Genomic DNA, 24,318 nt, shown 5'->3' with positions numbered 1-24,318 from the left:
GCACAGTGCCACTGATTTCCATAGAGGTATGCTGATTTGCATACATTGAGGATCTGGCTGAGGTCCTGAATGCCTGAAAGGAGCTCAGCACCTAAATCCCTGGCTTAGGTATCTCAGTCACAGGTGCCAACTTCTCCTGGCGCTGATGGGTGCTTGCTTTTAAAAAAAAAAATCTGTGGCCTGCAGAAGACGAGGCGGTGGTCCCAAGAATGAAGCAATAGGGGACCAGGGGGGAGGATCCATCACCATATTATGTAAGCACAGATCCCTTCACGGCAGGTTGTTTCCAGCCCTTGTCTCGAAGTCATTGCATCGTGAGTGACAGACACTTGAGTAGATGTCACAGTCCCCCTGGAAATGTTTCCAGAGCTATCTATTAAATGCTAGAGCAGAGGAATAATGCAAACAGGTAGGGGGGTGTCTCTGTCCTTGTGCCCCCCTCCATCTCACATGAAGCTTTGCTCACACACAAGTCACCATCACAATGTACATGTCACGACAGAACAAGTAGAATGCAACCAAGTCAGCAAGGCAAATGCATTTCCTTATCGCCCTCATCAGAGCTGCCTTCTCTCCATTGCGAGAAGGCCTCCACATGGCGCTATCAAGCCACTCGTTCTTGGATTTAAAAAGCATCCTATCCTTCCGAGGCAACTTCCTCCTTGCGGTCTCCACGCAACGCATGTGTAGTTCTCCAACTTGTTCAGAGGGCGCATCCTTTCATTAGCTAGAGATTCCCTTTCCCCCGCACATGCCATTTCCCAACACTGCAGAGCAGTTTAGGACCGGAAGGGATGGTAAAGATAGATTACTGTGGTGTCTGATGATTGTAGCAAGTGCTGGGAAGGGGTGGAGGAGAGAGTTTCTCTGCTCACCTAGGCTGCTATGGGTTTTTGGAGATGCTCTTCCTAAAAGTGGCCTTCAATTTGTTTGGCACAAACTGGGGTCGCATGTGTGCAGACACCATTCTTATCAGTGAGGAGTAAATACACTGAAACCACAGGCCTCCAACCCTGGGAGCTAAAAGAATTATTCTTTTCTTTGTGTAACAGGCCTATAGTCACTGGGGTTGGCCACTAGCGGGAGACGTGAGAGCCCACACACTAAGCCAGAGTGTTATATTTTCAGGGAACATGGACGTGGGGCCCAGACGGGCAAGGAGCCATCCTGCTGGTGAACTGCGACAAGGACAACCCTTTTATCTCTGGACTGGATTGCGACGATGAAAAAGTATTCAGCAAAGAAGGTATAAGCAGACCCCTGTCCTTTATAACTCACAGTTGGGTTAAAACTCTTCGGGGAGTGTTGGTTTGTTTTTAAATTTCCTTTTCTATGTTGCTAATAACAACGCAGGTTATCAAAGCAGGGAGAATTTTTAAAAGTGAACTTACCTTTCACTTTTCCGGTTTGCTGTCGCATTTGCACAGATGATGAAAAAAGTCCATTTCACGTTCTCGTCGCTTTCACGGTTAAGGTTCTCATGTGCTACCACCGCGCTTCGGTGTTTAAGCTGCAAAACCTGCAAAGGAATGGGTTACTCATTAAGCCCCCCCACTGTTTCTGATATGGTATAATTTATCTTTTTTAAAAAGTTTCTTTTCACTAAACTTGCATTTGGGGCCACATTTGACCCTTCAGTGTCCTTTTAAAGTGAGGTTCTCTTCTGGAAAGCAACTACATAAGCATTGACTCTGGACTCAGCAGATCTGCATCCCATGTGTTTGAGGCAGGTCAGAGGCAGATCAGAGTAAGTTTTACTTTGCTTAGTGTAGCGGGTTGGTCACCACGCTCCGATTCGGAAGCGGTTAAAAGCAGCCAGGGGAGGCTGGCTGGGTAAACAGCCACCGATGTGGTCACACCCAATTAGGGTCCAGCTGACCCTGATGAAAGGGCAGGCGGAGGGAGTGAGAGAAGACTTGCTCCAGCTGAGGAGCAGAGGGGACCAGGCTGCCTGGAAGAGCAAGCAGGGTACCTGAGGCAGAGCAGGGTTGGGGAAAGGCAGGCTGAGCTGGGGAGCTCTGGCCTGGTGCGTCCCCAGGCTGAGGCCTTGCTAAAGGCCAGGGGAAGTAGTAGGGCTGCAGGGAGGCAGCTGGGGCTGGAAAGGCAGCAGGTCCAAACCCCTGTGCCAATGATGAGTGGCCACTTCAGACTACAGTTTGCCCCTGAGGGAAGGGGCTAGATGAGGACTGGCAGGGGGTCACTGAGGCGAGGTGGGCTTAGGGGATTGGGGTTCCCCGGGGAGGGGAGATCCAGACTGTGGGAGCACTGCTGTGGGGCAGCACCCCAAGGTAGGAGGCACTGGGGTGTGGGAGGGATGCAGGGCCTGAAGTGGTGGAGATCAGGAGGAAGCAGGCACCACCGGTAGGAAGACACCGGCTAGCAGGAGGCGCTCCGAGGCTAGAACTGAGCTAATTCCCAGATGACCAGCAGGAGGCGCCGTGGTGGTGAGTGCCTGCCGTGCTACACTTAGCAACCCATCTGTGAGTGAGCTGGCTTCTCTTCTGGCTCCTGCATCACAAACAGAATCCTTAACTAAGTTCCAATGGCAGGACCAAATTCCCTTCTCGGTTTGTTACATCCGTGTGAGCCAGTTGCCTCGGTGAGGTTACATAGGGGTAAAAGGACAGATCCTGAAGACAGTGGAAGTTACGCTGATACCACTGTGGGCAGAATTTGGCCTGCAGAGTCTTTATGACAGGTGCCAATGTGAGAAAAGGGAAGAACCTGGCCAGACTTTCAGAGCCCAGGGGGAGTCTGAGTACAAAGTGCTCGCTCCCCAGTTCTAAACCTCTGCCAGAGTGGAAATTGTTTCTCCAACATATGTGAAGATTCACAGGCCAGTAACAACGGGGAGGGGCAGCATCTCCCTGCACAGCAACCAGAGAACTTGTGAAGAGCAGATGCAACATGCTGGTTCCACTTCCTCCAGTAATAACTGGATGGTGTAATCAAGGGGAAGACCCCAGGTTGCCTATCAGCCGCTGTAGCGCACAAGTTGACCTACCACTCACTTGTGCCTCGTTACACTGGACAGATGTTACTGTTTTTATTTAACTGTACAGCAGGCTTCTCTGTGAGCGAGCTACTGGCAATCTCTCTCTTATTACTGGCAGCTGTTTGCATCAGAAATGCTGAATTATGACACTAAGGCAATGGAGCTGTTGCCCAGGCTAAAGAGATTGGTCTGCCCCTGTGTGGTTCTCATCCTTCATTCTGGGGCTTGGCAGCAGGATGGTCGCCTGTGTGACCATGCGTCTCTAAACCAGGGATGGGATGCACACAGCAGCATGATCACCGCCTTCCTCTCCAGAGTCCTCTGCGCAGAAGCAATCGGTTTGTGAATTCTCTGAAACTTTGGGTGTCTGCAACTGCCCTTTGCCATTGGTCTTTTCATGGATCACCTAGGGAAGGTGCTCTGGTTTTCCCAGTCTGACCCAGGCACCCACCTCCATATGTTTCTTGTTCATTAATTTGCCACACACAGTTGTTAGCTGATGACTTTAATAACCACGGAAGCGGTGACAATGCTGTATCCGATGTCCTGCCTTCATTTGCCTTTGTTGTTGTTTTTTAGATTTGCGGGACATGTCTCGGATGATCTTGAGAACCGAAGGCCCCCAAAGGCTGCCTGCTGGGTATGAAATGGTTCTCTACATTCCTATGTCTGACTCTGACAAAGTAGGAGTCTTTTATGTGGAGAGTAAGTGGTTCCTCTTTTCTTTCTCTTCCCCTCCCCCCTGTTTCATGATGCTTTTTATCCCTCTCTGGTGCTGCAAACTCTTCTTTTCCTTTTCTCTTGTTTCCTGTATGTGCTTTGTTGAAGGTTTCCATGCACATCCCTCCCACTAAAACAATTGACCCTTTGGGAATCACTCACCCAGCGGGCAGTAGTTCACTGTTCCAGCACTTCTCTGGTGGCTCCAGCATTTCCCCAGAATTTAAAGTTTACTGTCATGTAAAAGAATACCTGATCTTGCTCGGGCTGGTATCAATTAGGAGTCCTTGGAGTCCTTGGACAGACTAGGCTGCGGCCCTAGGCTTCTAGCTTTATAGTTGCAAAGATAGCTTTCCCAATATGGACCCTGAAGCGATGCTGTCTGTCCGATACTAGAGATATGCCTGTCTCAAAGAGATGTGACAGAAACAACCGTTCTGGGAAGTGCGAACTGCCTCCTCCCTCCCAATGGGGTGTTGACTCTGAAGCGTTATGATGAGCCAAGCAGTGCTGACGTTTACGAGTTTCCCCGCTCGTTAATGTAGCAAAGCTATCTGACTTCTCTCCGTTTGTGGGTGGAGTTTGGGAACAGACCCTTCCTCTCTCGGTCTCTATCTGACATATTGGGAGCAAAACTAGCACAAGATGTTTTGTTTCCTGGGATCTCATGTCTGCTTTCCCTGAGGATGGAGTTCACCCTCAATGAAAGTGAGGGCCTAGGGATAACACTGCTGAGAACAGACATGGTGAAGGTCTGTGTAGGATTCCCCCCCACCCCACTGCTCGTACCCTGTAATCTCAAGCCATAGCACGGCTATGCCGGAATCCTCACCACGCCAAGTTGATCTTGTTATTTCACACTTGTGAATGGTGCTTTACACGTCTGCATGGTGCTTTACACAGCAAGGAGACGCACTGACCGTGTCCCAGCCTAAGGTGATCACAAGACAAACCATTGGGGGTAGTAACAGGCAATGGGGATAGACGGACGGAGGAATGGACTCAGAATCAGGTTATGGGGTCCTTGAGGTGACCAGGTTTGTATTAGGTTTATTCTTGGATGGTTTTGTTTGTCTTCTAAGGGAAGCGTGTGTGCGCTGTTGATTCCCGCTGAATACCCAGCATGCTTTGCTATAGCCCAGGGTGGCCAAACTGCAGCTCACAAGCCACATGCGGCTCTTTTACAGGTAAAGTGCAGCTCGCGGAGCCCCCCACTCCTCCAACTACCAGTGTCGGTGGGGAGCTCGGGGCTTCTGCCGTACGGTGGTGAGGCTAGGATCTTCTGCCCAATGGAGAGAGGGGTCTTGGCACTTCTGCCCCACGGGAGTTACCTGCTGGGGCTCGGGGCAGAATCCCTTGCCCCACCATCCTGCTGCAGGGTGAGAACCCAGGCAGGCACACCCCACAGGTCTGAAGCCCCAGTAGGCACTCCCAGCACTTGAACTTCTGAAGATTATCATATGCAGCTCAGAAAGTTTGGCCACCCCTGCTATAGCCTTTGGGTGTTGCTGGGCAGTCTCCCACCTACTTGAACAACCAGGCCCTGTGCCGCTTAGCTTAGGAGAATTGAGTGGATCTTAGCACAAGGCACCGCCCACACAGCTTTACCTGTGCTAGTACCTTATCATTCGATGAGCAATCCTGTGGTGACATGAATGTATCTCCCATAGTCACACAGACGGGGCAATGCCCACCGGGCGTGCTATGCTTAAAGCTGCCAACGACCTTCACTTCCTATTGGAGCTGTGAAATGGTGAGGCCTTTCCCCCCAGGGATGTGTTCTGCCTTAGCTCAGTGCAATGCAAAGCCAGCATCCACCAGGCCAACTACCTGCCCCCCATTGAGAGCTGCCAGGGAACGAATGAATGAGTGATGAGTTGATCCCACTCCCTTGCCAAAATTCCACTGTGATTCCCCTGCGAGCTCCCATTGATGTGAGCACTGTGTTCTCTCTCTGGACATTAATTAAATACCTCATGTTACAGAGAGCAGGGCCGTTAGCATCTCTGGCAAGTGCCTTTGGCCTAATGTTTCTCCCAGAGCTGGCCGTTCATACCAGGGCAGTGCAGTCAGTTGCAGATGCCAGAGCATATTTGACTTGGGCTTTGGGCTGATTTAAAAAAAAAAAAAAAATCAGTGCCTGCCTATGGTTGGGTTCCAATTAACAGCCAAAGAGAGACTTAGCTACCAGATCTTTACCTGCCACAAGCTGTATCACCCAGATGAAATTTTATTAGATTGGGAGAAATAATCAAAGCAAAGAGGCTTTTAGAAAATCATTGCCGCGAAAAAGTCTTGCCAGGATAATCCCTAGCTTTTAGGTAGCACGTTTTCATGCGCAGATTTTAAAGTGCTTTACAAAGAAGGTCAGGATGAATATCGCTCTTTTACAGATGGAGAAACTGAGGCACAGAGAGGGGACACAACATACAAGTCTGTGAAAAAGCCAGGATGAGAGCTCAGGTCTCCCGAGTGCTAGGCTAGGGCTCTAGCCACAAGGCCAGGCTGCTTCCTTCTCACAGCTTTCGTTCATTGGGACCTTGCTAGGAAGCCAGTGCCCATCCGTTAAGCCAGGACACATGCATTGTGTTTGAAATGCTCGTCCTGCCTGACCTCAAATTCTCTGATGCTTCTGAGTCATTCAGACAGGGAGTGAAGCTGGTACAGGTGTTTCGCAGGGTGTTGAGTTTCTTCCATGTGCATTGGAATCCTTTCAAAACAATGTAATAATATAATACATGAAAGGAAAGCTACAGTGTTTTCAAGGCTGGCTTGTTGCTCTTAAACTCGCGTTTTTTAAGCACCCTTTCTGGGACATGGGATTTACCCAATCTTTATTATCATTTTTATTTGCTTTAAGGTAAGGCCACTGTGCTGGGGTACACATGTAATGAGTTAGCCGCTGGCCCAAAAGAGAGGATTATTATTCCTGTTTTAATGATGGCAAACCGAGAGGTGAAGTGATTCTTCCCAGGACACACAGTGAAGCTGTGGCAGAACTGGGATTTGATCCCAGAGCACCTGAGTAGAGCTGGGCAAATCACTGATTTTTTTCTGATTCGGTGGCCGAACCCAACCCCTCTCCCCCAAAATTGTTTTGGGTTGAACGAAACATTTTGTTTCAGCCGAGGGCGTTTGTACTCCTTTTCTGTGTTTGTTCATTAAATCTAGCTGCATTTCTAAATGCAATGTTGTGTTGAAATGTATCGTTTTGAAAACAAAATGTTTCAAGGTGGCCTGAAGGTGCATTTTTTGGTGAATAATGTATTCCCCGAAAAAAATTCACCCAACTCTAGGGGCAGTGCTTTAACCACAGGGCCATTTTTCCACTCTCTACAGCTCAGTCCAAGATTCCTTAACTGGCTCACCATGGTTTGGTTCAGTGTCCGGATGCTGGGTGGGGCTGATGGCCTGTGATAGACAGAACAGACCAGCTGATCTGGCAGTCCCTTCTGGCCTCAAACTCAGTGACGCTATAAGAGTATTATCCTAAATACCTGAAAGGACAAAATGCACGCCCTGGTGGCAGTGAATTAAGGAGTAGCCACAGCGGCTTCTCTTGGGCAAGAGGAGGCTCTAAAGCTGAATTTTGTGGTGTCATCTGGGACCAAGCCTGAAACCTCGCTGGGATGCGGCTTTGATCCTGCCTTCAAGAGGCCACAGAGCACAATCAAAACCCTAGAACACAAAGTGCCTCTAAAACCTGGCAGCCGCAATGCTGAAAGAACAGCTAAAACAGAGACACGGGTTTAAACAAAAATCGTTCTCTGAAGCTTATAGGAAAACCTCTGTATGGGCTGCAGCTTGTCAGCACATGATCACGCCACAGCTCTCCAGTGTGCGGAGAGTCCTGCCTTTCTGGGACTGAAATCTAAGAACCTGGCTTGGCAAGATTGAGTGGAGCCATTCCCTTAGCTCAAATGACAGTGCACTGGTCTGGAGTGCTGGATACTTGGGCTCATAACCCCTCCACTTAATTGACTTATTAACTGGCTATTTAAAAGACTAGCGACAGTCTCCGCTTGTATCTGTGGAGCACAGTGATTTACTCCTGCGGGAATTCTGCTCCATAAAATTAAAAATTCTGCGCACAGTATTTTAAAATTCTGCATATTTTATTTGTCAAAATAACACAGTATAATCACGCCAGTTTCAATTATTTCAAAATACCTGTCAGCCAGTATGTCTGTAACAATACAGACAAAAAGAAAGATTCAGGAAATGTTTTTTTGACAAATAGATTTCTTACTAGGCATATTAATACAGAACTTTGAATTCATTTAAACTACAATACGGAAACGTATTTCCTGCACCCCTCAGAAGCAGTGCAAAGGCTTGGGGGAGTCGGGGTAATGGAGGAGCTGAGGGAGAAGGAAGTAATTGCTGGAAAGAAGCCTGAGAGTGAACCTGGAGGGTTGTTGGGTGTGGGTGGGAGAAGTATGGAACAGGGTGGTTTTTTTTGGCGGGGGGGGAATTGTTAGGGAGGTGAGGAGCCTCCCCCATGCAGACCCTGGCAGACCCCTAGCCTCTCCCATTCAGTATGGCACATCTACCCCTGTCCTCACGTGGTCCTGCATCCCCACCTCCCTGTCCCCATGTGGCTCTGCAGCCCCCCTTCCATTCAGTCCCTGGCTCAATGCTGTCACCTCAATAGCTCGAGCCCACGCCCCAGTGTGTCTCCCCACTAGCCCTTCTGAACCCCATTGCATGATCCCCCAGCAGCCCTGTGTGCCCCACTCTATCTGTCCCATGCCTCCTCACCTGGCCCCACTGTGAGGACTGCAGCCTCTCTGCTGGCTGGCTGCCCTCGCCTCTGGCACCACAGCGGCCTCTGCTGGACGAAAAGTGTAACTGCAGCATCTCTCCAGTAGAATCTATATTCTGCAGAGAAAAAAAAATCTGTGGGGACATGAATTCTTTGTGTCTGCAGTGGTGCAGAATTCCTTCAGGAGTAACAACTGGTCTCAAATTATGGCCTGGAGCCACCAGTGATCCCCAGAGTTTTGTCATGTGGGCCATAGAACTAAAGATGCAAGCATGGACCCCTTAAGGGTGAGAGGGGAAGGGAGCCCCACAAAATTACATAGCTAGAGAGAATGTGCTACAGGAAAGTCCCATTTTTCTAAACATTCCTTCTCCCCAACACCCTTTTTTCTTCTAGATCCCTTCTTTGGTCAGCGTTACATCCATGTTTTGGGTAGGAGAAAGCTGTATCATATGGTGAAATACACAGGTGGATCTGCAGAGCTGGAGTTCTTCGTGGAGGGTCTCCACTTCCCAGATGACACCTTCTCTGGGCTGGTCTCCATCAACATCAGCCTTCTAGAGTCATTAACTGAGGTTGTTGGGCATGGTAGGGAGGGGAGGGCATGATGTCACCTGGGAACAGGATGTTTAATTGCATGGGTTTAGCAACACTACGGACATAGCAAGCTGTGAAATATCAGTCGACTGGCATGATGCATCCTTAGGTAACTCAGCTGACATCTGGGAGATTAATTTATTTCAGTAACTATTGGAAGCCCAAGAATAGGTCAAATGTGCTAAACCCAGGGATGTTTGTGAATTACATTTCCTTCCAGATGTGCTTTTGTGCCACTCTTGTCTTACAATAATCATTGCATGGGGACTGGATGTCTCAAGGAATCAGTAAGGCGATATGGAGTCTTTAGCATGTAGGTTGCTCCTTCAAATCCAGTCCAGGTCGGTAGGGCCTGAAAGGTGTTACGCAGACTTTTCAGTCTCATATGAAGTGAGTTTGGTGGGTCTCAGTTCAGTTTTTCATGAATAGACTCCATATCACATATGTCACCATAGTTGGCACCGGTTGGCTCCCTCACTGGCAGACTCTCCAGAGAGGCCAAGGCGTGAATGAGCCATAGACATGAAGTCGCTGGTATCCCAGCCTTGAAGTGATCATTCCAACTGAGTGTTAAAGCACATGGGGTGGACAGCTTGTGTTTATCACTTTAGACCACGGCCTTGCACCGTGTATCATCATTTATCCCCCAGATAAAGCAGATGCAAAATGCTACCAAATCAGGGTTTGATTCTGACCACTGCCCCCCCGGGTAAATCAGGAGCACTTCCACTGGAGTCTTGCCAGTGCAAAACTGGCGTGAGTGAGTTCAGAATCAGCCCCCAAGAATTCTCTGCATCCTCACACCAGCGGCAGAGTTCTGCAGACACTTTGCACGAGGGTAAGTGACGACACAAGGTGGGCACGAATCAGGTTTTCAGTCTCCATGGCTGCTGTGTCCTTCAGCACTAAATTCTCACCTGGGCAAAGCAAATAATGTCTCCGCAAAGCAAAGGGCTAAATGTGTAAATGTAACATAATGAAATCTGTGGTGGGAAGCGGAGCCTGCACCGGTTCTTAATGCTCTGCTGTGTGAGTGTTTCTGTTTTAGAGGGAATGATGATCCATGCCAAGCCCACAAGGGATTTAATGTTCCATGTCTCAGTGGGGTTGCGACAGGCGTGGAGGGAGATATATAACCTCTTTCTCCTGGGGCCGCACCCCAGTAGTAAACTCCTCCCACCTCTCCCTTTGAGAATTACAGGCATTCAGGTTAATTTGGGGTCTTCCCCAACGGGGTCCAGCTAGAAGCTGGTGCGAGCCATCGTCTTCCCCATTAGAGCTGTTATGTAACAGAAGAAGGAGCTGGTGATGTTAAAGCTCAACACGTCACTTAGCACATCTAACGTGCCAGCGTTAAATTGGCCCGGGCCTGAGATATTTATTTCAAAGTCCTTTTCGTGTTTTAAGCTGTCAGTGTCTTTTTGGAGCATGCTGCACCTGGTTTCTGGTGGATTAGAGTGAGCTGAATTTTATGGAGACACAGACCACCGACCTACCGCTGAGAGGCTCAGCCTTTCTCTGAGACCAGAGTGTGCCGCTGCATGTAATATGACATGCATAGGGGGTTGGCTCTGTGATCTCCCTGCTAGGACCTGTCTGGGATGATTTAGTTGGGGTTGGTTGTGCTTTGAGCAGGGGAGTGGACTAGATGGTCTCCTGAGGTCCCTTCCAACCCTAATCTTCTCTGATTCTATGACCTCACTGCTCACAGAATTGGGTTTACAGAACACAGCAATCATGGGTGTCTTTCTGTCAGGAAGTTAGTAGAGAAGCGTGAGGTTAATTCCACTAGGGATGTAAAACGTTAACTGGTTAACCTGTTAACAGGTAAGCATTAGTTTTACCGGTTAACCTGCCTTAACTGTTAACCCCTGGGCTGGCCAGCCCACCAACCCCAGCAGCCCTGCGTCAGCTGGAGCAGCCCCAGCCTTGCCAGCCCCAGCTGCACCAGCTGGAGCAGCACCAGCCGGCCGGATCGGCCCTGGCCCGAGCTGCGCCAGCCGGCTCTTTAATCGGTTAACCATTTAAACAAAATATTTGTAGTCATTTAAACGGTTAACTTTTTAAACGATATTTACATCCCTAAATTCCACTGTTTTAAACCATATCTACATCCTAAATTCCACTGCCTACATTCCAATTTGGGCAAATCTGAGGTGCTGCAAGCCAGCTGGACCTGGGAAATATATCCCGAGAAATGTGCGCTTCCCCGGAATCTCAGTACCCAGACAATATCCGTGCAGAGCATACTGTAGCTCCATGACACAATTAAGCAGCCACCTATGGAGTAAGGAATTCCTACAATGCAACATAAGATCCCAAAATAAAAGGGTACCCATGACATCTCTGCATCTCTTCGCCTCACAGCACATCTCGTGTCCTCATCTCAGTCATTCAGCTCTCCACTGCTTTTGCTTTATGGCTACACTGACCCTTCCAACTTCCAGGTTATGTTAGGACAATTTCCACAGTTACTCCATGGTTCCTGGAGATAGGGTCCAAAGGAGCAATGGAGAACGGTCTGAGATAGTCCAAAGGCCAGATCTGCACCTCGTGTAAATCAGTGTAGCCCTGTGGAAGCCAATAGAGCTGTGCCAATTTACACCAGCTGCGGATCTGGCCCATTGACTCCTCAGGGTTGGAAGGGTGTCTCATCTCACTGTGCCGAGGTGGGGTTGAGTGAATTACTCTGAACCTATCCCTAGCAGATGTCTCTCAACTCTGGGAGTAAGAGTTCAGCGCTCAGCAAATCTTGGTTGACCTGTTCAGCTGCCGGTTTTACCTGCGGCTGAAGGGACGCCGGCCTATACATTCATTGTCTATCCTTTCTGTTCACCCACCCATGCGTTGTTACTATTGAGCTTTGCAGCCCTATGAATGTGCTGATTGTGTGCAATGTTCTGCTTCCCCTCCAGGGGATTCCACGGGCTCCGATTTTCACAGACACGGTAGTTTTCCGAGTTGCTCCCTGGATAATGACTCCAAACACCTTGGCACCAGTGAACGTTTTTGTATGCAGGTAAAGAGCCAGTGAAGATGCCTCCCTGTACACGTGCCAGCTTGTTGCTGGCATCTCTTGGGACACGAATGATTGCAGGGCATGGTGCAGGCCAACAGATTTTGTTGCCCTGTGCCTGTCTATATACCTATTAGAAACCCAACCTTCTAAAGACTTGAGCTGAGAGCAGTCCCATTGATTGTTAATCGATTAAGTATTGAGAGTCAGGATGGCCAGGCTCAACCAGCTGATTAAAAGTGAAGGATGATGGGAGCTCCAGTCCACAGTTAAGGAACACTCATGATGGGAGCTCGAGTACAAAGTATTGCACAGCAATTTCTTATTCTGAGGATCTATCCACTAAGGCAAAGCTACTGGACCTCATGCTTTCCTGCTTTTTCCAACATTTCCTGCTGCAATTCCACTGAAGTTGAGTTACACCAGGGATGATCCACTCAACTGACTATATAAAGTCAAAAGGAGGTTAGAAATACTGGCATGGTTGGTCCATAAACCTACTGTCGTGTCCACCTGGTAAGGAATCTGGGTGTGGTTATGACTGGAGCTGTGCAAATATCAGAAATGTTCTGAAATGTTCCAGGGCCATTCCCAGCCCAGAACTCTTTGTGCGTGGCATTTTTGGTGACAATAACCGTAGTCCCATTCAAAAATGTGTGTGATTTCAAACGTCACATGTTTTCAGTAGGAAATGAGTTTTCACCTGAAAGCAACTTGAAGTATTGAAAATCTTGATGTGTCCTCTCTCAAGAACAGGTCTATGTAGGAGTGAAATCTAGACAAGAAAAGGTATAACACGATCCAGTTGCTGAAATCTGACTCGTGATCAGCTAGTAATACTCACAGATCAAAAAGTCATCCCCTTAATCTTCTCTTTTTTATGCTAAACAGATAGAGCTCTTTGAATCCATCACTGCAAGGCAGGTTTTCTCATCCCATAGATCGTCCCAGTATGGCAGAGTTCCCAGCCCAAAATCTAAACCCATCCATTGGAACCCAGCTCAGCAATATGCTGCCAACAGCAGCCTAGCCTCATAGCTGTGGCCAGATCCATACATGTCACCACTGACAGTATTTAACTCCCAGCTTCCGTGCCCATCCCAGTAAGAGTTTGGAAGGGTATATTTGCCAGGGACAATTCACTTCTGAGGCCTGGGACGAGGAATGTAATTTTCGGCCCCCTCTCCTTTCTGTGAGCTTCCCCCCCCCCCCCCCCGCCTCCTCTTCCAATGTCTTCCCCTTTCCCTTTGTTTTCACAGTGTGAAGGATAATTATCTTTTCCTGAAGGCGGTGAAGAGCTTAGTGAGCAAAGCCAGTTGCGACCTGAAGGTCTGCTTTGGGTATGTGAATCGTGGAGACCGCTGGATGCAGGTGAGGTGGCGTGGGAGATGGCGGACAATACAAAGACTCTTCCTTCCTTTAGTACATTAAACAATTCCAGTGTTAGAACCTGCCAGCCAAAAGCCGTTGTTAAATGAAGTTGGTTTGTGTTAGTCTCCATGGCAAGACTTGCCCAGTCTGGCTTCAGACACTGATTCATAGATTCATAGATTCATAGATATTTAGGCCAGAAGGGACCATTATGATCATCTAGTCTGACCTCCTGCACAATGCAGGCCACAGAATTTCACCCACCACTCCTAAAAAAGACCTCACATCTATATCTGTGCTATTGAAGTCCCCAAATTGTAGTTTGAAGACCTCAAGGAGCAGAGAATCCTCCAGCAAGTGACCCGTGCCCCATGCTACAGAGGAAGGCGAAAAACCTCCAGGGCCTTCCAATCTGCCCTGGAGGAAAATTCCTTCCCGACCCCAAATATGGCGATCAGCTAAACCCTGAGCATATGGGCAAGATTCATCAGCCAGATACTACAGAAAATTCCTTCCCGGGTAACTTGGATCTTACCCCATCTAAAAACCCATCACAGGCCATTGGGCCTATTTACCATGAATATTTAATTACCAAAACCATGTTATCCCATCATACCATCTCCTCCATAAACTTATCGAGTTTAATCTTAAAGCAAGATAGATCTTTTGTCCCCACTACTTCCCTCGGAAGGCTATTCCAAAACTTCACTCCTCTGATGGTTAGAAACCTTCGTCTAATTTCTAATCTAAATTTCCTAGTGGCCAGTTTATATCCATTTGTTCTTGTGTCCACATTGGTACTGAGTTTAAATAATTCCTCTCCCTCTCTGGTATTTATCCCTCTGATATATTTATAGAGAGCAATCATATCTCCCCTCAACCTTCTTTTAGTTAGGCTAAACAAGCCAAGCTCCCTGAGTCTCCTTTCATAAGACAAGTTTTCCATTCCTCGGATCATCCTAGTAGCCCTTCTCTGTACCTGTTCCAGTTTGAATTCATCCTTCTTAAACATGGGAGACCAGAACTGCACACAGTATTCCAGGTGAGGTCTCACCAGTGCCTTATATAATGGTACTAAAACCTCCTTATCCCTACTGGAAATACCTCTCCTGATGCATCCCAAGATGACATTAGCTTTTTTCACAGCCATATCACATTGGCAGCTCATAGTCATCCTATGATCAACCAATACTCCAAGGTCCTTTTCCTCCTCCGTTACTTCTAGTTGATGCGTCCGTTTCCCCTTCCTTAGCGCTCTCCCTCCAGACTCATTCCTTTGCAGCCCTCCTAGCTGGGGCTTCTCACCTTCTGCTCCTTGCAGGTCTCTCTCTCCCATGGGAGCTCCAGCGAGTTCTCATCTGCTCTCTTCCCAGCAGCCTCACCGTCTCCTTGGCCTCGCTCCCCTTCCTAATACCTCCCAGCAGACCTAGTTCAATCACGACATCCTTGTCATGTGATCCCCTAAACTCGTGCCCATCACCCGGGAAGCTGGGCAAAGCCTGGCACGGATGCAGCTGATCCCCAATCCCTTAAAGGGCCAGCTGACCAGAGACTGAATCGTATAAAGTACAAAGCTTCGCTTGATGATGGTCAGTTCCTTTTGGCATTACTGTAGCTTCTTGGCGCCCCACTGGTGGACAGGGCCCCGTTATGCTAGTGGTGTACAAACACTGAACTCAAAGATGGTCCCTGCCCCAGGGAGCTTACTGGGATCATCTCTGCTTTGGGTGGGGCACTCTGGGGATGGGGGAGGGGGCTCTGAATCCTAACAGAGGCTTGCTGGCAGATCTGTTCAGGGTGCTGCAGGGCTGGATTGAGGGGCACTGTCCAAGTGGGGAGGAAGGCTTGCACAAACCAGCTGGCTGGAACTGGGGGTGCGCCGCTTCAACAAATCAGACACTAGTTGTCTCCACACGTTGAGGCCCCCCAAATGAGCGGATGCTTGTGAAAACGTAACTCTTCCCTTCTCTGCACCCCTCTCCCCATCTGTAAAATGGGGCCGATAGTTGCCAACAGGAGCTTGGGTGAAAGGCCCTCAGGCCCACATCCTCCACAGTAACTAGCTGCCTAATTCCTATTGACATCCGTGGAAGTTCGGTGCCTAAATACCTCTGAGGATCTGGGCCTCAGTCAGTGCTGAGTATAGGGTGCCCACCCATCCCGAATTGGGTGGGACAGTCCCAAAATGCTGAGCTGTAGTCCCGGTCCTGGGTTGAATGACTCCAGGACGGCATTTGTCCCGGATTCCCTGCGGCGCCGCTCCACGCCTGCCCAAGGCTCAGGGGTAGTGCCAGCCTCTTCCTGGTGGGGTGGGGAACTGAGGTGGGCCTTAGCCCCCCCTCACGATAAGTCCCCCCCCCCGCTCCTCCCCCAAGGCCCTGCCCCTGGCCAGGCCAGAAGCGGGGGCCAGGCAGTAGTAAGAGCTGCCCACGGAAGCCAGGCCACTGTGGGCGGCCCTGGAGTCCCAGACCCTCCACCTGCCTTGGGTGGCATGCCCAGGCGGGGTGGGGACACAGGCTGGGGTCTGCTGTCAAGCACCCCGGCCCCCTGCCCAGGACAGGTGGAGAGTCTGGGACTTCAGGGCTCCCCACAGCAGCCCGTGCTCCCTGGGAAACTCGTTCCCGACCCAGTTCCACCTTCTGCCTGGCCAGGGGGTGGGGTCTCAGGGGAAGAGGAGGAGTGAGGGTGGGGCCATGGATGGGGGCGGGGCTCCTGCTTGCGTCCTGCTTTTGCCTTTTGAAAAGGTGGCCATCCTAGCTGAGTATGAGCGTGTTACTAGAGAGGGATAATTCTTCTCCATCTGCCTGTATGTAATAGATGGCTTTTCTCACTTGGACAGGATGAAATTGAGTTTGGCTACGTACATGCTCCTCACAAATGCTTCCCTGTGGTTCTGGACTCTCCCAGAGATGGGGGCCTGAAAGACTTTCCCATCAAAGAGATTCTGGTAAGAGCAGCCTATCTGTTTTGCAGACATGTTTGGTTTCTCTTGTATTGTCTCCTGGCAGAGGGAGAGGCTTGTGGTTATCAATGAGCATCTTCTAGGCCAGGTGACAAAAGAATAGGAGCCAAATCTTGAGGACCCCTGTACATGCAAACTCCCTTTGAAGACTACAGGAATTTGCTTGAGTGAGGGCTGGGATCTGCCTAGCCTAGAGTCCCATGGACTTCAGGGGTCTGTGTCATGGATCCTGAAACAGGACTGGGCCCTGTGAAAGCACTTGGTTATTTCCCCCATAGTCTGGTGTTGTATTGTACTTTATCTCTACAAAGAGGAATCTGATGCTTAACCCAATTCTGGGTTTAAGATCTGTTTAGACCTTTCTCCAAAGGCTGCTCCCAGCTCAACTTCCCAGTGTGAAAGAACATAATTCTGTAAGGGTAGTTCACATGGTGTCAACATTTCCTGCTTTCCCTGTGACCAGAAAACCTGTCTGATTGTTTCCAAGCCTCAATCTCAAATAGCTCTTTATGCTAAATCTGTATTGGTAGTTAGATTCTAGGATTTTAATTTATTTTGTTTTGATAATGACAAAACCTATTATAATATTAAATGTATACAATCTTAAATATATGTGATATTAAATATAATCTTTTAAATATAACATATCATAATCAATGTTTTATAATATAAAAGTCAAAGTGAACTGAAACAAGAAAGGCCAAATGAAACACTCCATTTCAATTTTGAATTGTTTCAATTTGGAAAATTCATTGAAATCGACACGTTCCCATGAAACATTTTGATTTTGCTGAAACCGCTTTTCCTGATGGAAAACTGTTTCCATCTAAAATTTTTCAAACAGTTTTGCTAAGAACCAAGAGCCAAATTCTCCTCTGCACTGTGACCGTGAAGCTGTATGGATTTCACTGGACTCCCAAAAGCACAACAGAGAATGTGGCCCCAGTATTTTCTATTTCAAAGAAGTAGAGGAAATGCGTAGAAGAGAAACCGCGGAGGCTGGCAGGGAGACTCTGGAACAAATTGCTACAAGATGAGTTTTTAATACCATTTATTTGCTGTGCAGGTGACCGAGAGAGGTAACTATGCCCCTGTGTCCACTTCCAGCTTGCTGAGGCTTTTAAGTTATAGGTCACAGTTTAGTAAAGAATCAGAATTGTAGGACTGGAAAGGACCTTGAGAGGTCCTCTAATCCAATCTCCTGCACTTATGGCAGGATCAAGCCATCAAGGGAGATGTCCCATGTCCCATGAATCATCCTTTCTGCTAAATCCTTCCTGGTCCAGGGACCAGCTCCTCTTCTGCTTCACAGAAACATTCTGATTTCTCCAGCTGACCTTTAAGCTAGAAGGGGAGGGAACATCCCCAGCTCTCCTGCCGAGGCATCCCAGATCGAGGGGGTCATGGGATAGCCCTAATATCTATTTAAATTGAGAGGCCACAGTCATGTTTTCTTGCCACCATTCCAGGGATTCCTTGATCCTGCTTATTTGAGGCCAAGGGCTTTTTTGTGCCCCTGCAAATGTGCGGCATCCCTTTCATAAGGAGAGGAAAGGACAACCTACTAGGAGTCACTTACCCACTGGACCTGGAGCAGGACGGAGGATGCAGCCAGCTGCCACGAGGTTGTTTTCAGAGCTTATCGCTGTTGAATGTAAAGGGCCAGCTCTCCAGAAGTTAGGCTGGGAAAGGTTCCCATCAAAGCAGGGACTCTAACCTGGGGAGCTAGAGTAGAGAACAGGCAGCTATGTGTGCAGAGAAGGGCTTGAATGCAAGGCTGAGAGCCATACCCAGGCTTTACATGCTGGAGGCCGGTGTCTTTTTTTTTTTATTATTCATATAGGTATTCTGGTTCTGTTATAAAAATGGTATCCCCCTGCCTCTCAGTGTCCTTCTGTGGAGCTCTGACCCCTGTGACCCACCTCTCACAGCCAGATCCATCCAGAGATTGCCACAGACAGCTCCAGCTGAGGGCAGGCAAAATCCTTGTCGGCATCTAGCAATGCTATGGCATAGGGAGGGGTCAAGCAGGGAGCTTTCCACAGCCATTACTTCTTGCTCAGTGGTTGGATTCCTATTTGTTCTACAGAAGGTGCCCAGATCTGAGTTCATGGGGGGCGGTTTGGATCCCAAGCCAATGGCGGCAGGCCCATCTCTCGGCGCAGCTGGTAACTGGAGAAGAGAGCAAGGTGCCACAGAACTAACACAAGCGGCTCCCTTTGCTATGTGTCCACTCTGAGAAGGTTAATCGCTTTCAAATGCGTTGAAATATATCATTTACCATGCCTCAAATGAGTACAAGCAGTCCTGGAGTCGTCATGCAGGATGGGAATAGCACATTGACCGTCTTCTTTACAAATAAGCCAGGCAACTACTTATCTCTGCCCCCCTTGATAAATTCTTTCCTTAGTATTTAGAGAAGCAATTTCAGCCTTGGGAGTGCTAACATATTATGTTCCAATCTTGTGCTTTGAAGCCTCACCTAATCCCCCTTCTATCTCACCAATCTCATTTTCCAGCTGGCACAATTTAGCCCCACACACTTTTTCCCCCCGCAGCATGAAAAAGAGATGCGAGGGAATTAGCCTCTTGGAGTGAAACTGAGCTTTGCTGGAGCTGATAGGGCTTGAATGCTCCCAGGGCAGCGAGGATGAAATGGCCGTGGGGAGGAGAACGAGGGTGTATCGGAGATTGGAGCCTTGCGGGCAGCCTCCCTCCCCATTGTGCATTAAAACAAAGATGGTTAGCATGTCTTACAGACCCAGTCCCTTCCCGCAATAACTAGGCAAGGCCTTGAGCAATTTCATCAGGGTGAGAGAGGATGGCGTTCCCTTCCCCTCTGCCCAAAGCCACAGAGCAGGAGTTGAGCCACCCCATGGTCACTACTCCAATCTAGGACCTGGGGGAAGATCCCCCCCTCCCCCAGCACTAGTGTGCCTCCCTTTGGCAGGGAGGGAAGAACTGAATGAGCTACCTGGTGGTGGATCATCTGCCCTGGCCATCTCCAAACAAACAGTGTACAGGCAGCCGCAAACCCTGTCCCATCCCACCACCCCACAAAGCAGATCTGTGCTGGTTCTGCTGCAGGTGGGGCCCTCTGAACCTGCTGTATTAGCTCCTGATTCTCTTGTGCCATTTTAACCCACAGCTGAGACTCACACAAGAGTCAGGAGCTGCAGATCTTGCAGCACTGGGTGGGGGGGAAATACCCAAAGCACAGCTGAACAACAAATGGCCTTATTAGTCTTGCCTTTCGTTCGCTGAAAACCCACTTCCTTCCCCTGCCAAAATCAGCTGCTGACTCCTTTGATTGGATCCGTTGTGAAACAAAACAGATGTGCAGGTGATTGAGCACAGTGACTGTGCCCCACACAAGGGGTTTTTTCCAAGGAGACTCATCCAGGGCATGTTTTTTTCTCCGCTGTTTATATTTTAGAATTAGATTTTCACTCGGCAATCTTATAACCTGCCATGTACAGTCATTGCCAACAGGCTAGAGCCATATGCCTGTGGGCTCTTTGCAAGCTGCGCCCATAGGATCAGCTTTGACCAGAGACAGCAACATCTCTGCAGTGTTCCAGCTGCTGGGATAAACCACTGATGGGATTTCAAGACCGTTCAGTCTCGGGAAGTTTCAATAGCATAGCTGAGATTTCAGCAAAGCTTCCCTCCTCATTTCAGCTCCCTTTTATAGACACCATGAGAGACCTCTTGATCCACTAGCCTCAGTCAAGCAATATCCATTACTTGGAGCCATCAATGGGCCTTCTGCTCCCCCTCAAAAATGCAAATCTAAGTGAGGTTGTAAATAAGGATCTGGCAATGACCAGTGCTTAGAGCACAGGACTGGGAGCAGGGACTTTGAGGTTCTGTTCCTAGTTCTGCCACTTACTCATTTGGGATAAAACATTCAAATGGCTGCTGATTTTGGCTGCCTTGTTATTTGTCTGCCCAACTTGAGACATCCAGGGTCTGATTTTCAGAGACACTGATCCCCAGCAGTTCCCATTGATTCCATTTGGAGCTAGGTGCGCTCATAAGCTTTGAAAATCAAGCACTGGGGACCAGATAGTCCTAAGAACTTAGCTCCCATTTAGGGGCCTAAATAAAGAGGTGAGATTTTCAGAAACACTCAGCTCCCTGCAGCTCAATTGGAGAACAACAGGGGGTACCAGGTGCCAGGCACTTATGAAAATCGGGCTGCTTACATAAGGCACCTTAATGGGAACTGAGCTCTTTTGGAAATCTGGCTCAAGGCGTCTCGGGTTGTGGAACCAAAACCTTGTGGCATCCCAAACCAATAGCCCCTTTGGCAAATGTTGGTCTTAACTTCTCTGTCTGTTTCCCCACGCATAAAATACATTATTTCCCAACCTTGGTAAATATCCTTGAGATTCTCAAATGAAAGGAATGGTTGGTGCCAAGTGTTATACAAAGCAGTGGAAAGGCTAGTAGCTGAGCAGGTTATGAGACCATGGTTCAGACCAGTGATCTCAGTGGTTCAGGAGCCAAATTCGCAACCGACATGACCCAAAAGAGTTCCAGTCATGTGAATTAATTGTTTCATTTTCTATAGTACTGTTCATATTTCCTCTCCATGGATCACCACCTTGTAGTGGTGGAGAGGCTTGCTTGTCTCAATGACCCCGAGAGCGATGCTGCCTGGAGTGATGTACTGCCTTAGGGCTACCCATGGCAGAAAGGTCAAGGGCGAGGTTCCAGACAAAGTGTGATCCAAGAAGTCCCTAACGGCAGAACAGACGGAGGATAACTGTTGTGTTCTGTTACAACGGCTGTGAAGGTGGACGTAGGCTGCAGCAGATAGAGGATCTCCAATCGTCACAGTGCCCAGGCCATTGGTTTCAAGTCCTCTATCTGTCAAGGATAGCGTAGTGACTATTGTGCACCATCTCCCCTCTTTAAAAGAAGTCCCGCACAGGCATCTTCCAGTTTTGGAGAAAATAACATTTGCACAAATCAAAAGTCTGATGGCAATCGGCGAGTGGCAACAGGAACAGGACAGCGAAATCCGGAAGTTCCTAGTTACAGAACGACACACAGGCAGTGGATGTTGATACAGTCATCTTGCTCGAGGATCGAAGTGGGTCGAGCATCTCAGCAGCTGCACCCACAACTGAGCAGTCCTATTTAGGATCCACTCTGCTCACCCCACGTGGGGAGGGGGTTAGAAAAGGTACCCTAAAAATAGTCTTGCCTCTGTTTTTCCTGGCTGGATAGGCTCATCTAGCAAGATCACCACCTCAGCAGTCGAAAATGTAATAAACTTTTCAACTTTGGAACTTGGAATGTACGTACCCTGATGGACAACTCAAACAGCGACCAACCAAAGCGACATACAGCCATTATTGCTTGTGAATAGAGTTGGTTTAACATCGATATTGCTGCTTTGTCCAAAACTAGAAGAGCTGATGAAGGGCAGGTGAGGGAGGAGAAAAGAGAATACACCTAATTCTGGAAGGGAAAATCTATGGATGAAGCCCAATTGCATGGAGTGGGCTTTGCTATAAAGAGCAAGCTCGTACGGTGCCTCTCTGAGGTACCAGTTGGCATCAATGAGTGGTTTATAACACTCCGATGGAGGCTCACCAAAAATCAACAGGCAACTATTGTGAGCACCTATGCACCAACACTGGATGCTGGTGAGAATGTAAAGGAAGATTTTTATTCTCAGTTGGAAACCATTTTATCAGAGACCCTTACAGAAGACAAGATCAGCCTTCTGGGGGATTTCAATGCACATGTTGGGCGAGACCCAGACCTGTGGAAAGAAACAATCGGGAAAGAAGGAGTTGGCAAAAGCAATTCAAATGGAATTCTGCTCCTGACCAACTGTGCTGAACATGAACTTATTATTACGAATACTCTCTTCCGACAAAAGGAAAAGTTCAGAACACCTTGGAGACACCCACGGTCAAAGCACTGACATCTCCTCGACTATGTCATAGTTCGTGCCCGCGTTCATAGTGACGTACTTCTCACAAGAGCAATAACAAGTGCTGACGACTGTTGGACTGATCATCACCTTATTCGATCCACAGTGAAAATTAAGATCGCTCCCAAATGGAGGCTACAAAAGAAGTAGATCAGGCACAAGTTGAAGGTTCAAGATTTGAAGGACCCTATTAAGCGTGACCACTTCCAAGCAGTCTTAGAAGAAAAGCTCCCATCAGAGTTTCTGGAAGAAATTAAGGAACATTGGAGCCAGTTGAAAGCAGTAATCATCAATGTCTGTGAGGAAACCATAGGCTACCAAACCAGAAAACATCAGGACTGGTTTGACGAGAACGATGCTGAAATTGAGCAACTCATCAATGAGAAGAGAATGGCATTTTCTGCTTGGCAGAACAACATAAACTGTAATATAAAGAGAGAAGCCCATGCCAAAGCAAGGGCGGAAGTCCAACCTAAAACCAGAGAACTCAAGAACAAATGGTGGACTGAGAAAGTGCAATAACTCCAACATCTCACGGATATCCACAATACATGTGGTTTCTTTAGTGCCACCAAGGCTATTTATGGGCCAATTTGCCATGGTACGAATCCTCTTCACTCTAAGGATGGAACCACACTTTTGAAGGACAATGAAGCCATCAATTCTTGCTGGAAAGAACATTTTGAAGAGCTCCTTAACTGTAATTCTATGGTTGCAGATGAAGTCCTTGAGCAAATCCCACACCAACAATTTAGGGATGAGCTCGGAGACCCTCCCGATTTGTATGAGGTACACAATGCCACCAAGCAGATGAAGAACAACAAGGCAGCAGGTCTAGATGGGATCCCCACTGAAATCTTTAAAGATGGTGGACCAGAGCTAATTTGGCAGCTTTACCTGCTTATCCTTAAAATCTGGATAAAGGAGGAGATACCCAGTGAAATGCGGGATGCCCTGATTGTTACCCTCTTCAAGAAAGGAGATAAAGTGGATTGTGGAAATTATTGTAGTATCTCTCTCCTAGCCATTGCAGGCAAAGTTCTGGCGTGGATCCTTGCAACCCGCTTTCTGCCCCTCTCAGAAGAAATTTTACTGGAGTCACAGAGTGGTTTCCGACCATGTCATAGAACTGTGGATAGGATCTTCACAGCACGGCAGCTTCAAGAAAAGTGTCTGGAGCAAAACTGACCACTGTACATAGCTTTTATTGATCTAACTAAAGCCTTTGATTCAGTGAATCGCCATGCCCTCTGGACTGTACTTTCTAAGATTGGATGTCCTGATAAATACATCAATGTCCTAAAATTCCTTCATGATAACATGAAAGCTACTGTTCTGAGCAGCACTGGCTCCCAGAGTGAACCTTTCAAAGTACAAACAGAAGTCAAACAGGGCTGTATCATAACTCCAACCATGTTTGCAGTTTTTATTGCTGTCATTCTTTACCTGATTGCTGGGAAGTTTACAGCTGGCATTGAAATCATTTACAGAATGGACGGAAAGCTGTTCAGGGTTAGCAGGCTGAAAGCCAAGAGTAAGATCTCCACACCATCTCTTGTGGAACTCCAGTATGCTGATGACAACGCAGTCTTTGCCCACTCTGAGAAAGATCTTCAAACTGTCTTGAACGTGTTTGCCGATGCTTATGCATGTCTTTGGTCTCACTCTTAATATCAAGAAGACTAAAGTGCTCTATCAGCCCTCTCCAAATGCGGTATTTCATGCCCCATCTATCAAAATCAATGGAGTGGCACTGGAGAATGTCAATCATTTCCTCTGCCTTGGAAGTCATCTCTCATCCAAGGCAGATGTTGATGCAGGAATCCAACACCGCCTGAGCTGTGCCAGTGTAGCTTTTTCTCATTTGCGGCACAGGATTTTTGAAGATCACGACATTCGAACAGACACCAAGCTTCTTGTTTATCAAGCCGTTATTCTC

General features: G+C 48.2%; 1 protein-coding gene across 1 annotated transcript in view; it reads left to right on the top strand.

Annotated features, from left to right (window-relative positions):
* The window catches only part of LOC125624412 (protein-arginine deiminase type-2), a 69,917-nt gene that overhangs the window by 32,002 nt on the left and 13,597 nt on the right, over window positions 1-24,318 (top strand). The window contains exons 5-10 of the mRNA XM_048825079.2: window positions 1,129-1,246; window positions 3,575-3,700; window positions 8,877-9,055; window positions 11,993-12,096; window positions 13,353-13,464; window positions 16,304-16,411. Of these exons, the coding sequence (XP_048681036.1) occupies window positions 1,129-1,246; window positions 3,575-3,700; window positions 8,877-9,055; window positions 11,993-12,096; window positions 13,353-13,464; window positions 16,304-16,411 (747 nt within the window). The remainder of the gene's footprint in view (window positions 1-1,128; window positions 1,247-3,574; window positions 3,701-8,876; window positions 9,056-11,992; window positions 12,097-13,352; window positions 13,465-16,303; window positions 16,412-24,318) is intronic.

This window comes from Caretta caretta, chromosome 18, assembly GCF_965140235.1.
Source record: "Caretta caretta isolate rCarCar2 chromosome 18, rCarCar1.hap1, whole genome shotgun sequence".
Lineage (NCBI taxonomy): Eukaryota > Metazoa > Chordata > Testudines > Cheloniidae > Caretta > Caretta caretta.
Note: the sequence above shows the minus strand (reverse complement) of the source record. Positions and strands in the feature narration are given on the sequence as shown.